We start from the raw sequence: 16,111 nt of genomic DNA on the forward strand, positions 1-16,111 counted from the left end.
AAAAAAAAAAAAAACAAAACTGGGATTAAAAACTAAATGTATTTTTTTATATATTCAGTAAAACACACTAGATGCTTGCTTGCTATAAACTACAATAAATTTTTTTGTAGTAAATTGGTAATTTTAAGGTAATGGTTTTTTCAATTCTAAGGTTTAATATGCCAAAATAAGGTTCAAAATAAAATTCATGAAATGGTTTCATATGTATTTATCCTCATCTGATATAAATCTGACAGTAAAAAAAATACAATATGAATACACATAAATGAAGAAAAGAGGTCATACCTGGATGAACTAGACATCAAAATCATAAATAGGAACACATTCATTTTCATAAACCCTTATATTTTTTACACAGACTTCCCTTAAATTTGTACCTTTGAAATGTTCAGAATTTGACTATACAATTCACTTGTGGGGCAATAAATCTCTAAAGCCAGTATAATTACATCAATTAGCCAAAAGAGGGCGCAGAGAGAACACTAGAGTTTATGCACTCCCTAGGAAAGTGCCAGGTGGCTTCTCTCACGTGGTCTACCAAGAATCACAAAACCCAGTCATGTGTGCTAACTTGAAAACACTTAAAGTTACAGCATAAGCATATACAGCTATACTTTATATAGATTCTTATATAAATATATTGATATGTAGCATTTCTGCCATTCAAAGAAAAATAAATATATGCCTTGCCTAGTGTATTAGTTTGCATTTCAGTAACTTAGAAGAATCAGCTACAATGGGATCAGGATCAGGGAAAGTAAAGAGAAAGAAGCAAAAAGAATGTGCCCTATAATTGGGAAAGCTAAGAAAGCCAGAAACAGAGACCCTTAGAGTAGGAAAGAGACCACCTCTGGTTCTCATCACTGAGGCAGAGGTTGGCACTGACCTCCCCAGTACCTTTCAAGGTAGCTACTGCTACTACATGAAGTATAAATACATCCAAAAAGCTCTTTAGGAGTCCTCACTTGGCTACGCTGTTTTCTCAGGGTCCTCATTTGAAAGGAATGTACACAGCATAAGGCATTTGACTGATATCTATCTACATTATCTATACTCCTTATAACTTCTGTCACCAGGCCAAATTTGGTCAATATGTTAGCTTGCACAAAACCCTACCCATTTATTTGCTTGGCATGAATATACTAATTCTGTGGTTCATTAAGCTCTATAAATATATTTCTTATATTAAATTTACTATGCAACTTATCAGCACCAATAAATATTTTTATCTGCCACGTCTAAGTTTTTAAATAATAAAGCATTGTAATCAGAACATGAGAGACTTGGCACTTAAATCTCTGAGAAGACCTTATTCTATCACTTTAGAAGACTATTTACGGTTTCTAAAAACTAAACACAGCAGAGTTAACTAGCTGACAATGGTTAACCTTCTGTTCCATGATTTCTCAGGTATGACTCCTTACTATCAAAATTAACTAAAAAGAAAATATTGCTATGCTCCAAGAACACTAGACACCCCTTCAATCTTCTCTTCAAGAGAAAGACTGAGTACATAATTTCTTTAGAAAAGATATATGGATTTTGCAGTATTCTAATGGAAAAAAAATTTTAACTGAATTTTTTTTCAAAATATACTAAATATTTTTTTCACACAAATGTTCTTTACTTTCCAAGAGACCATCACTATCAGCAATTCAAATTTTTATAAGGCTAATCATGAATACAGATCACTATATTTTCTTTTTTTTTTTTTGTGGTGGATTCATTTTGATATTTGGCAAAACTAATACAATTATGTAAAGTTTAAAAATAAAATAAAATTATATTTTCTTATTTTAAGGTCATTTCCTAACATTAGCTACAACGAAGGTCTCTCCATCCAGATTACATATGGGCAATTAAAATTTAATTTTAATTTGGGTGATTACAGGTACACAAAAGTTACTTACTTTTACTAGTAACTTTCTATAAGTAAAGTTTCAATATTAGTTGGCCAATATTTATTACATAAAAATCTTAAAGGTGTCATTTTAGATCTAATAGGTACAAGTATAAAGTATACATTTTTTTCAAAAGCACAATACTCCTCTTTATACTATACATACATATTATCTAGTTTACTAGCATTTTAAAAACATAACACATTCTAATATAACTACACGAAAAAAGGTATCAGTGGAATTATTGCAAATTCTTTACCCTTTTGCTCATCAAAATCTTAGGGTAAAACAGGAACACGTCTCTTTAGTCAAAAATTCTTCCTTGGAGCAAACATCTCAACAAAAACCAATAATTACAACAGCAGAGCGAGAAAAAATGGGAAAGTTAATGTGGAAAAAAATTAATTTTTACTTTGAAATAAGGTAGGTAGTTGGTATTTTACTTTAGTGGTGTTTTTATTTAGTTTTTGGTGAAGAGAAAAAAAAATCAAAAAGCTACTTCTAAGAAAACAGTCCTTTTTTTGTGCTGCTGCTTTTGGTTTTTGTTGCTGTTCAATCTTATATGCTGCATTTTAAAAAAATCTTGCAGCACATATAAAAGGGAGTATATCATATTTTAAACTGTATTTGAAAAAGAAAATTTACATAAAAGGTACATCAACTTTTGTAAAATTTGAAGAATTAAATTCAGATTTGGTTAGTACTGCTTAAGAGTGAAAATTTTAAATAAACATCTGAAGTTTCCCATAAATTGAAATCTGTAGCACTGTTAGTACTAAAAGAAATTATGTACAATTATTTCATCCCAATCAGTGCCTTTTGAGTTTAATAACAAAAGCATTTAAAGAAATCCCTGTGGAAAGCTAATTTGAAAGTAAACATGCTTTAAAACTTAAATATAGATCTTTTATTAGTCCCACAACAGGATCAAGATCACTATTAAAATAAAGCCTGGGGCACATTATGATGCTTAAGATTGGTGGGTGGATTTTAATTGACTTGAAGACTGTCATAGTTCTATTATCAGAAAACCTGTAACGCATTTCCAGCATGGAGGACCCATCTGTGCCCACCATCCATCTGTTTAGACGTGATTGGCAAAGTGGTAGGGAACTCGCAGTGGTTGCCTCCGCCTGAAAGGAATAAACCACAGGATCTTCCAACGAGTGCCAAAAACTTCTGAGAAGGTCTGCTGCCATGGCTTTCGGGGCCTCGATCTACAGAAGACAGCATTATTAGTGAAAGACAGCACTCCCATGGTGCACTTCAGTCAGCTAAAACAATACAGGTTGGCTGGGGATCCATTACTGGACTCTGATGAATTGTGTCCCAGCATCACAAATACAGCTTTTCTTTCATTATGGCATGCAGCTGAGTTTTAACTCTGGATAGCAGATATTGTATCTGTGTCGTCAATCAACCTAGGCAACTTTTGAAGCAGAGGAGAATCTCAGGATTAACAGAATGTGTGTCAACAACACAGTAGCAAATCTCTTTTGATGTACTTTCAGGACAAATAATTTAACTTACTTTAGTTAGACAAGGGACAAGAATGATCAGTACTTATTTTGTTTGAAAACTATTACAGCTAGAAGACCCCTACTGTAAGACTGTCTAGCTTGTCTAGCTCAGACCTTAGACAAGGTACCGAGAAAAAGCCATCATTATATTATCTTTTCACTACATGCACACATTTTTCAAATGTAACCAGTTGTTCACATTTTTAAATAAGAACATTACAGAGTTCACTTTTATACTTACATTTCTTCACAACAGTTTGACATCTTTTCAATAGATGTTGTATCCTATCAAAAATTTAAAAAATTATACTCAGGTATAACAAAGTTTTCAAGGCTTTATTCTATATCTATTTTATGGGCTTTATTCTATATCTACTTTATGATGTTTTTAATCATATTAAGAGAATATTCTGAAGAAATAAACAGTCGGTACTAAGAACTCTAAATTATCTATGTACATTGCTGAAATTCCCTTGGAAAAACAGAATCAATATTACCTTGTGCTAAAAAAAAAAAAAAAATTCAATTACAAACCCCATTCTCCAAATTGTAGGAGTCTCACTTCATTAAAAAATACCTTTTATTACATTTTCCTTGTTGATAATTCTTTTAAAGCCTATAGTTAATTCAACTGTCACATGCATTCAAAATTAAATATCAAAATATTAAATTAAAGACACTAGTGAACAGAAAACTTTAAAGAGTCAAAATTTTGCTACTGGTTATGGATTTCTGTAAACCAACACAAAATTCAACAATGCAGTGTATGCATTTACCATGCTACCACACTATTACTTGAAAAGTAAAGCTAACTGATTAGTATTTAGTAAAAACTGCTTCAAAAGAAAAAACAGTCCCTTCATAATAATGCAATTTCTCATTATGTGTTTTCTAAAAGGCTGTTAACACAAATATATAAGAAAAAGAACTCAATAAAGAGAATAAAGTTTCTAGACATACTAGTCTAATTCATGTTAATGGAAGACTTATCATTAGTCTGAGAAACTGGGATGGATAAGGAATATAGAAATCATTAAAAACACAAGTTACATAATCTTATTTTATATATATATTTACATTTTAAAAATACTTTTAAACAGTACAAAAGAAATTTATTCTTTTTAAATATACAAAAAAGTTAAGAGTTTTCCTCCCTTTACCCTATTTATCAGCTTTCTCATATACAGCAGGTGGGCTGCACTATTATTAAGCAGTACTATTCATGCAAATATTTCTAACTGCAACTCCAATTCCAAGAACTTCTTTACATGTGATTGTCTTCCAATACTACTACTAAAAAATATCTTTGCTTCAAAAAATTCTTTAAAAGAAGTTACATGAATGGCTCACAATAGTAAATTCTTACATATGAACAGCTGTCTAACTTCAGTTGGCCCACACACAGGAAAACAAATCTATGGTTTTTTAAGATGACTAGTAACCAATAACAGAGTTTCACTTGCAGATTTGTCAGGAATGTGTGAGGAGGTTATAGATTAGTTACTCTATATTCCCTAATTTCCCTAGCATTTTCTGAAATTCATGATATCCAATGACAATTCTACTCATAATTAACCTTTCCTAGTTCTATTGCATAATTTGCTCAAAATAATGTTTTACTTTGTGAAAACACAGTCTGCAAATACATGTAAACATTGATTAGAGACTCAGAGGAAAGTTGGGGCTCTGGTTCTGTATCTGAAAAAAAAGTGAAGGAAGTAATTTAAATAGTTTCTTAGAATTGATGGCGACAGGTTATTATGAAACAATTAAGACAGCGTGCACAAAAATATGAAGGAAGAAACAGAAAAGAAATTTAAAAGTGTTATGAGGAAAGGTGTATAAATGGCCCTGAATCACAGGTGTGGATAATATTTGAAACTAAAAACTATTTCAGGATAAGGAAAGCAATTATAAGGTTAGACTATTATAACTAGCTAACAGTACGGGAAATTTTTTACCATGCCTAAACTCACAACTTGATTATAATTTTGAGGAATGTGTTTGTGACAGTAAAAGATCAACTTAAAAGACTTTGTATTTAGACTTCCTATGGGGAAAGCTCTTACTTTCAAGTGCTTTTGTTGATATCTTTCTAGAATCTGGTTCAAGAAATAGCAGGAATACTACCTTTCAAGTCATCATAAACAGTTATTCTATCAAAGGATGTAGTGGTTTACCATGACTTTATGAACAGGATTTGTGAGGCAACCTATAAAGGACTATTTTTTTCCTTCTAGAAAGGGCAAATGCTTAGCTCTCAGCTATCCAAAATACTATTATAAGAACAATAAATGGCCAAACATGTCACAAAGTTTTTGCACTGGCCTTTATACAACATACTCAGGGCAACAAAAGTTATCAGCTATCACATTCATACACACAAGAGAAACAGTAAACTAGAAGAGAGATTACTAGTGAAGGAACGGTGACAATTACAAGTTATTTTCAAGTGCCAAACTACGTTCAGTATACTTTTTGTTTTGATTTATTTAAGCAGGGAATTGTGGAATATTTCACAGAAAAACTAAAAATAATTTAAATAGATTTTGTTGCAAATAATTCTATTGAACATAAAAGACTCAATACCTGTAGTGACTATCACAGAAGGACCACTAAGATAATTACTATCTTCAAGGAGTAATAAATAATACAATCTTTTAAACTCCTGCTATATGTAGGACAGCTATCTAGAAAAAATAAAATTCCTCAAGGAATGATAAGAAACACATTTTTATTGTGTGTTGTCTACAATCAAAATACCTTATTTCCAATGAAATATTTATGTCTTGTTTATGGTCTAATGATCAAAATAGCCAAGACTTGTGTCAGTCTGTATAACTGAGATAAATGAAAATCCTTTCCTAGTTTAAAAACCAGAAGTTTTCTAAAAAAAAAAAAAAAAGAATAAACTAGAAACAAGCAAGACTTACAGAAATATAGTCCTCATGTATTTTTATCAAATATACTTTGTCTTCTCCTGATGGCTGACCTTACTCTAAGAAATGATTTTTCAGTTTGAGTCTAAGGAAATATGTTTGACTATAAAAGAACGATGTATCTCTCAACTAATTAAGATTGTAACTGAAATAAAAAAAAAGTTTCTAATAGGAAGGGAGAGGGAGGTATTATTGCCTATGGGAAAAACTGGGGGTGAGAGAGGCGAAGAGCAAGTATTTATCACCAAACATTTCCTGGTTAACAGATCTGAGAATCTAGTCCTCTTGGGATAGACTGCTTGATGATACAATTCATCCAACTAACTCACTCTGCCTTGAGTTCATCCTCACCAAGCAACACTTTGCTGTGTACATAGCTGTACAGGAGAGTGTACTGCAGAGTCCTTTGGTACCTGACAGTCGTACATAAGGGAATAAATAGTCACCCTGGCTTATATGACTATCACTTTTGCACCTAGAAGTGAGAGTTACTACTTCTAGGCCTGATTAACCCTGGAAACATTTTCAAAATGGAGTTTTCAAATCTATCAAAACAAAGGTCTGAGGGAAATAAGAACGTTCTATCAGAAAGAAGACAGTTCAACCTAACTGCCTGCTCTCATTCATCTTAGTATAGGTCTTCTTGATAGTTTTTACTCTGCTGCACATACCTGACTCAATAACTGCTGATTTAACCTGGAGTAAAAAACACTTTTAAGGAAAGTTTATTTCAACTAGAGATGACATACCTGTTGTGTCTACTAATAATTTCTGTAATTCTAAAACAGACATTAGTTGACTTCCTATAATTTCTGATCAACATACAGAGAGCAACTCATTTCACTTTGTATCTTTCATAGCACCAAACCACACAGAAAGTGGATACTCAATAAATGTTTGCAGCACTAAACTAATCGAACATGGACAGAAATAACATTATTTATCTTTTTTTTTTTTTTTTCAATCCAGAGAGAGAAAACTTCCTCCTAACCTTAGACCTCTCTTATCCTTTGAAGTCAAACTCACTATATTACTCACTTGGAAGAGAAAGTTCTTTAAAAATCCATCTTTCACAAAGGATCAGCTATATCTTTTATTAGAGATCTTAAGTTCATATAAACATTTAATCAATCATGAAACCAAACTGATAAGGCAGTAGATCTTACATTTATAGCCACTGAAAATTTCTTTCCAAAAGAATTTCTATACTCCTTTTGTGTGTGTGCTTAGTCGCTCAGTCGTGTCCGACTCTTTGTGACCCCGTGGGCTGTAGCCTGCCAGCCTCTTCTGTCCATATGGATTCTCCAGGCAAGAACACTGGAGTGGGTAGCCACGTCCGTCTCCAGGGCATCTCCCCAACCCAGGGATCAAACCCAGGTCTCCTGCATTGTAGGTGGATTCTTTACCATCTGAGCCACCAGAGAAGTCCAAGAATACTGGAGTGGGTAGCCTATTCCTTCTTCAGGGGAACTTCCCAACCCAGGAATCGAACCAGGGTCTCCTTCATTGCAGGTGGATTCTTTACCAGCTGAGCTACTCAGGTTTTTAATCAGCCTTTTTCTGGCTGTTCAAATACTACTACTGGGTTTTTGTAGGAATCAAATGAATTAATATGTTAGAGCCCTTAATAACTCAATAAATGGCAAACCTAAGTTTTTACTGTAGGACTTAGAGATATCTCAGTTATATTAGATTGTAACTAGACAAAATTATGTTTAAACAAAAGTGGTTTTCATAATTAAAATGACATGGACTGTGGAAGACTACACAGATAAAATATAATGTCCACAAGGGACTTATAATCTGGTTGAAAAAATAAGTAGTAAGTATTATACATAAACCATGATTCATTTACTCATTTATTCCTCTATCAAAAATTTAATAAGTACATACTATACAGTAACAAATAGCTTAAAGGCTAGTGACAGTTAAATATATAAGAAATAATTATAGAGAAATATACAGAAGATATCAGAGAGGACGATCATGTATAACAACATATAAGTAAGCCATACACTATTCTAAAACAGCTGAAAACTTATGTTTGCAATCAACAATCAACTCTAGGTCAATTATCCTTACATTTTTAATACAAAACTATACTTTTAAGAAGATTTTTTGTTATCAGTAGAAGATGGGCTAATGTGCCCCTTTGGCTTGGATTTGAGGAGTAAGTAATATAGGGACAGAATGTGACAGAGAAAAATGTAAGAATCACTGTGGAAAAAGATCTACAAAGTTAACTGTAAATATAAAGTTCACTGTTTTCTCCAATCCTGTAAGTTGTAAAGTCAGAGTAAAAATTCATGTGGATTCAGAACATGAAACAATAAAGTAGGGAAAATCACAATTAAAAGGGAAACTCATAAATGTTTAGCTTCCTTACCAAAAAAAAAAAAAAAAAGCATCTACTTAATCACTGAAGCAATTAGTCATGCCTAAAGAAAATTAAAATGCACTATTCCTATTTTAAAAAGTACAGAAATAGACCTAAGTTGTTTTAAATGACTTTTAATCTTATCAGAAATAGTTAATTAATTACACTGAATAAAGAGAGAGGATGTAGTATAAATACATTTACACACAGGAACAGTTTTATGCTAAAGAGCAATCCAATTCCACATATAATAATCATGATGCTAGGAGGCATTTTTAGAAAGAAAGCTTTTCTATTACTAGGCAATGTAACTTAGCATGTATTTAAACTAATTCTTTTGCTAGAGTGAACCTAGTTTCCATACAGGTCTCTACTGTATCCAAAATTCAAAGAAATATTATAGCCAATATTAGAATATGACACTGAAAACATATAAAAAGTAACATTTTAAATTTTAATGATTTTTCTAGGTTTTAAAAAGCTACACAAATACTTCCTGTAATATTATAATTAGAAATGCTGTATTAGAAACATATTTTGTTTTTATTAAATGAAAATATAATTCAGAAAGGAAAACAAAATGTTGCACAGAACTCCCTTTATAGAAATGTAAGTGAGCTAGGTTCGGCATAATTGGCAATGATATCCATATTTGCAATGCTGATTTGGAGCTGAGTAAACCAAACAATTTGTACAGAGATTGTACTGAACACTTAATTCATCACATTGATTCAGGGGATACTTAGCAAAATTTCATGATAAGTCTTAGGGCTACATTTTTGGGTACATGTCTAAAAGGCAGGTAAGTTCACTAACTCTGATTAGTAAGAATGCTATTTAATAGATAATCTCATTTAAGCTAATTTAACATTTTGAACATAAGATACTCTTCACTGTAAAACATAATCAAGTTAAAATTAAAGTTACTCCTGCATCTGTGAGTCTGTCTATGTTTATTTAGGTGATCATGAGTGAGAATTTAGGGAGGAAAACATTTTCTCCTTTTATTTTGAAAAGCTTTGCTCTAAGCTATCCTCAGTAATTTAAGTAGTGGTCCAAAAATAGTACCTGTGAGACCAAATATAAAAAGCTCAAAATTTTTTTCTTTGGGAACTTAAAGCCTTTTACAAAATTGCAACTAAATATATCTTCCTCAGCCTACCCTCAACCTCACCACAACTGAGAAAAGCACTGAGCTCCAGAGACGCCATCAAAAGCTTCAGCTTTTACACAAACTCCACGGTGCCCTGAAAATAAAAATGCATGTATACAAAACTGAGATAAACTGTCAGAACAGTGTCATGGTATACAATAGCTCACTGTCAGACCCTCACCAGAAGGCGCTGTACCAGCTGTTACAGGCTTCTTGATTAACTCTCTCCAAGCCCAGTGACTGAAAACATGACTGATACAATCACCCAGCACTATTAGTATTGGCGCTCATCAGAATGGACATTATTCTTGGCTGTGTGTGAACTACTGCATGATAAGAAATACTGACAACAGCAATTACACTAATAACATCACTATCCATTTCATTCAGGAACAAACAAAAAGGCTAAATAGTCTAAGTGAGGAATAATTAGAATAATCTGTTCCCTAAATAAAGAATGTTTCAAAGCAGACTTTGAAAACACTTTTAACCTCAATATTAATTTTAGTCAAAAGGAGAAAGAATATATATTTAAACCTTGTTTTTTAAAATTAAGTCTAAAATAATCAAAGGTAATCCTGAAAAACTGGGTTTAAGATTAGTCTATTTCATAGGAACATCTGGCTGGGTTGAAATCTTTTAACCTTGGAAATGGGATCACAAATCGAATATTTTTAAATTTAAGTAATTTCTAATTATTTTATCTGGGTCACAGTAATTTGTCTTACCAGGTCTAAAATGACACTGGATTATCATTAACTATGATTATCCTGTTACCTTCTACTATCAGTAAAAAGATGGGATTTTCCCTCTTCTACAGGAAGGAAATGGTTTATTTTTCCAAGTAAGGGCAGATGATGGGAAAAAATTACCAAAAATGAACATGTAGCTTCCTCAAAACTTCAGTCTAAACCTAAATAGAGACAGCATTTGCTCTGCTTGTTTGTTGTCTATTTCAAACTATATAATTATATAATTTCTATAATGAAATGATATTCCTACCAATGTTTTCCAAAAATGTATCTTGGTCTTTGAGGTGCAGGAGTAGGGGAAGGAGAAACACATCAATGGAAGGATTAAATTTACCATGATTCCTTCTCCTCCTTTTCTTTTTTAGGCTACCTGACAAATTTGTCACTACTTTCACATTGTAAAGAGAGATCCATGGATTTTGACAGTGACAAAAAGATGTCCAGATGTGAAATATCCTATAGGTAGTATCAATTTTTTTCATTAAATTAAACAGGAGGCATATGTTATAAAGAAAGGAAGTAAAATCTATATTTTAAACTTTAACATTAAATCTATTTTAAATATGAATAATTCACTAGATTTAAAATTAAATATTGAATACATTAACGACTTTATATAATTAAGCCCTGAAGAACCTTAAATCAATGTGGGAAGTAGTACATTCTGGAAACTTTAAAAAAAAAAACAACTTTTTTTCATTAAAAAGAGTGGTACTTGAAGTACCTTATGAGAACCCTGGTAAATGCAATTGAAATTTACTATAATTTTTAGGGATTTAGATTCAAGAGGAAGTACAGTAACTAAAGGTTGGACTAGCAAATGGAATATATAAACAGCAGGTAAATTTTATAAAGAAAGGAAGCAAAAAATCTTCATTTTAAACTTTAATTTTAACACTAAATACTATTTAAAATACTAATCAATTCATTATATTTAAAATTAAACAATGAATATATAACAACTTTATATAATTAAGCCCTAAAGAATCTTATATCAGTGTGGCTAGTAGTGCATTCTGGAAATGAAAAAAATTTTTTTTCTTCAAAGAGTGGTACTTGAAGTACACCATGAATGCCCAGGTAAATGCAATTGAAATTTACTTGTTTTTTTTTAGGGATTTAGATTCAAGAGGAAGTGCAGTGACTAAAGGCTGAACTAACAGAATGTATTCTGTCTCTTAATACTTGCATTCTTTTTCAAATGTTTCACAAATGTTTAATTTCTATAGACATGAGACCTGTCTACTATACTGTATGTATACAGAAAGAGATGAAACTTTGGGAGAGAGCTTTATTAACAACTGGAATTTCTACTCAGGGGCTTCCCGGGTAGCTCAGCCGATAAAGAATCTGCCTGCAGAGCAGGAGACCTGGGTTTGATCCCTGGGTCGGGAAGATCCCCTGGAGAAGGAAATGGCAAACCACTCCAGTATCCTTGCCTGGAAAATACCATGGACAGAAGAGCCAGGCAGGCTGCAGAGTACAGGGTTGCAAAGAGTCTGGCACGATTGAGCAACACACACACACTCAGGTTTAGAAATGTCACAACCTTAAAACCAATATCCCTATCTTAAGAAAGACAATGAAATGTGGTTCAATATTATAGCAAAAGAGAACATACAATTTGAAAATTAATATTAATGTACTGGTAGTCTGAAACACAGAAGGGAACCTAATACTGTATATCCTTGAAAAAGCATAAATAACTATATATATATAAATTATATAACTATACTATAAATAACTTTAGGTCCAACTCAGAAGTGAATCAGATATGATAAGTAGTTTTATATCCAACTCAGAAGTGATACAAAAATTTGAGAGCAGACATTCTTAAATGATCTTGAAGCCTACGCTGCCAAACCCCATTTTCGGAAGCTACTAGGACTGCTTAGGTGAGAAGGAAATTGTTACTGTCAGCTATAAGCCTGACGACTCTCAGAAGTAACTTGTAGTCTTAACAGCAATGCTATCAAATGTCCATTTCCAGTCATTAACCATAGGAAATTAGGGAAATCAGAGAAACTTCATTTCAGGAAATATAAATATGATTTGGAAAAACTCAAAAGTAGAAATTTTTAAATGCAAGCATAATCTGGCAATTTAGACTCAACTTATGAATGTACTATAAAGTGATAATTATGAATGGGTATAAAAGCAGAGAAAAAAGATTTTAGGGGAAGATCTATCCTCGTCCACAGGAATATGATCAATATCATATTATTTATCAACACCATTAGATATCACAAGAGATATTAGAAAATAAATCAAGCCACTGAATAATAACAAAGGTATATCTAAACAGATATCATCCAATCCATGAATGACCAATAAACACATGAAGAAGTGTTAAATATCATTAGTCATCAAGGAAATATAAATTAAAACAACTGTTTATTATTAAAACCTATAGAACAGTGAAAGTGAAAGAGGAGAGTGAAAAAGTTGGCTTAAAGCTCAACATTCAGAAAACAAAGATCATGGCATCTGGTCCCATCACTTCACGGCAAATAGATGGGGAAACAGTGGACACAGTGGCTGACTTCATTTTTCTGGGCTCCAAAATCACTGCAGATGGTGATTGCAGCCATGAAATTAAAAGACATTTGCTCCTATGAAGGAAAGTTATGACCAACATAGACAGCATATTAAAAAGCAGAGACATTACTTTGCCAACAAAGGTCCGTCTAGTCAAGGCTATGGTTTTTCCAGTGGTCATGTATGGATGTGAGAGTTGGACTATAAAGAAAGCTGAGCACCAAAGAATTGATGCTTTTGAACTGTGGTATTGGAGAAGACTCCTGAGAGTCCCTTGGACTGCAAGGAAATCCAACCAGTCCATCCTAAAGGAGATCAGTCCTGGGTGTTCATTGGAGGGACTGATGTTGAAGCTGAAACTCCAATACTTTGGCCACCTCATGAGAAGTGCTGACTCATTTGAAAAGACCCTGATTCTGGGAAAGATTGAGGGCAGGAGGAGAAGGGGACGACAGAGGATGAGATGGTTGTATGGTATCACCGACTCGATGGACATGGGTTTGGGTGGAGTCCGGGAGTTGGTGATGGACAGGGAGGCTTGGCATGCTGCGGTTCATGGGGTCGCAGAGAGTCAGACAAAACTGAACGACTGAACTGAACTGAACAGCTGCAATTAAAAAGACTGGCAACAATAAATATTGATGAGTATGTAAAGTAACCAGAATTCTCATACACTGTTGGTGAGATTGCAAAATGGTACAATCACTTGGGGAAGAGGCCGGGCAGTTTCTTATGAAATAAAAGATAAACCTATCTTAGTTCAGTACAGTTCAGTCACTCAGTCGTGTCGACTCCTTGCGACCCCATGAATCGCAGCATGCCAGGCCTCCCTGTCCATCACCAACTCCCGGAGTTCACCCAGAATCGTGTCCATCGAGTCAGTGATGCCATCCAGCCATCTCATCCTCTGTCGTCCCCTTCTCCTCCTGCCCCCAATCCCTCCCAGCATCAGAGTCTTTCCCAATGAGTCAACTCTTCGCATGAGTCGGCCAAAGTACTGGAGTTTCAGCTTTAGCATCATTCCTTCCAAAGAAATCCCAGGGCTGATCTCCTTCAGAATGGACTGGTTGGATCTCCTTGCAGTCCAAGGGACTCTCAAGAGTCTTCTCCAACACCACAGTTCAAAAGCATCAATTCTTCGGCACTCAGCTTTCTTTATAGTCCAACTCTCACATCCATACATGACCACTGGAAAAACCATAGCCTTGACTAGACGGACCTTTGTTGGCAAAGTAATGTCTCTGCTTTTGAATATGCTATCTAGGTTGGTCAAAACTTTCCTTCCAAGGAGTAAGCGTCTTTTAATTTCATGGCTGCAGTCACCATCTGCAGTGATCTTGGAGCCCAGAAAAATAAAGTCTGACACTGTTTTGCTGTTTCCCCATCTATTTGCCATGAAGTGATGGGACCAGATGCCATGATCTTCGTTTTCTGAATGCTGATCTTTAAGCCAACTTTTTCACTCTCCACTTTCACTTTCATCAAGAGGCTTTTTAGTTCCTCTTCACTTGACCAGCAATTCTTCTCCTAGATATTTACCCAAGGATATGAAAACATGTTTCCACAAAAATACTTGAACAAGAACGTTCATAGCATTTTTATTGATAATTACCAAATTCTGGAACCAGACCAGTTGTCTATTAATAGAATATATAAACAAATTGTGGTATAGTCATATAATGGAATATATTCGGTAATAAAAAGAAATTATCAGTACATGTAAAACATGGATAAATCAAAAAACATTATGCTGAAAGAAAGAAGACCTAGATAAATGGATACGAATCAAGTTCTGTAACCAATTCTGATCTATGATAAAAAAAAAAACCAGATCAATGCTGCTTCTTCATAGCACATAGGTCTGACAGGAGGCGTGAGAGAACGTTCTAGGGCAACGGTAGCAGCTCTACTGTGAAAGAGGGTTGGGATGTGCACGTCTGCATTTATGCCATTGTATGTAAATCTTGTCTATGATACATTTGGAGTAAATTTACATAAATGTATGAGTTAAGGGCTCAACTTCATTCTTTTGCATGTGGATACCTAGTTGTCTCAGCAGCATTTGTTGACTTTTCCTTCCCCCATTGAATATCTGTTCTAGATACAAATCCCGTATCGGTACTCATATAAATGGAGTCATACAAATCTGTAACCTTTTGTGACTGGTTTCTTTCACTCAGCATAAGGCTCTCTGGGTTCATCCATGCTGTTGCATGCATCATACTTCACTTCTTTTCAAAGCCAAATAATATTCCGTTTTATGGACACACCACATTTCATGTATCCATTCAGCTGATAGATATGTGGACTGCTTTCACTTTTGGCCTATTATGACTAATGCTGCTATAAATATTCATATACAAATTTTTGTGTGAACGTATGTTTCAATTTTCTTGGGAATATACCTAGGAGTGGAATTGCTGAATAAAAGAGAATTTATGTTTAACTTTTTAAAGAACTGTCAGAATAGTTTCTAACGTATACGCACCATTTTACATTCCCACTAGCAGTGTATGAGGGTTCTGATGCCTCTGCATTCTCACCTCTGATATTATCTTTATTATACCCTCCTGGAGAAGGCAATGGCACCCCACTCCAGTACTCTTGCCTGGAAAATCCCATGGACGGAGGGGCCTGGTGGGCTGTGGTCCATGGGGTCACTAGGAGTTGGACACGACTAAGCGACTTCACTTTATTTTTTCACTTCCATGCATTGGAGAAGGAAATGGCAACCCACTCCAGTGTTCTTGCCTGGAGAAGAAGTGTTCTCTCCCTCCCCGGACATGACTGGTGAGCTGCCGTCTATGGGGTCACAGAGTCAGACACGACTGAAGCGACTTAGCAGCAGTAGCAGCACCCCCACCAATAACAAATGAGAAAGCCTATTTACATCTGAAATGCAGTGTATTTCCAAACGTTTTTTGGAAGTTT

At 34.0% G+C, this 16,111-nt stretch overlaps 1 protein-coding gene across 3 annotated transcripts in view; it reads right to left on the reverse strand.

Annotated features, from left to right (window-relative positions):
• Nucleotides 1-1,701: 1,701 nt before the first annotated feature.
• ZDHHC21 (zinc finger, DHHC-type containing 21) overlaps nt 1,702-16,111 on the reverse strand; it is a 67,817-nt gene continuing 53,407 nt past the window's right edge. For all 3 annotated transcript variants that reach the window (XM_010857021.1, XM_010857022.1, XM_010857023.1), the window contains exons 8-9: nt 3,663-3,706; nt 1,702-3,118 (exon numbers count right to left, since the gene is read on the reverse strand). In XM_010857021.1, coding sequence (XP_010855323.1) covers nt 2,986-3,118; nt 3,663-3,706 — 177 coding nt within the window. In that variant the 3' untranslated portion in view covers nt 1,702-2,985. The remainder of the gene's footprint in view (nt 3,119-3,662; nt 3,707-16,111) is intronic.

The sequence above is a fragment of the Bison bison genome, unplaced genomic scaffold (assembly GCF_000754665.1).
Source record: "Bison bison bison isolate TAMUID 2011002044 unplaced genomic scaffold, Bison_UMD1.0 scf7180017864376, whole genome shotgun sequence".
Taxonomy (NCBI): domain Eukaryota; kingdom Metazoa; phylum Chordata; class Mammalia; order Artiodactyla; family Bovidae; genus Bison; species Bison bison.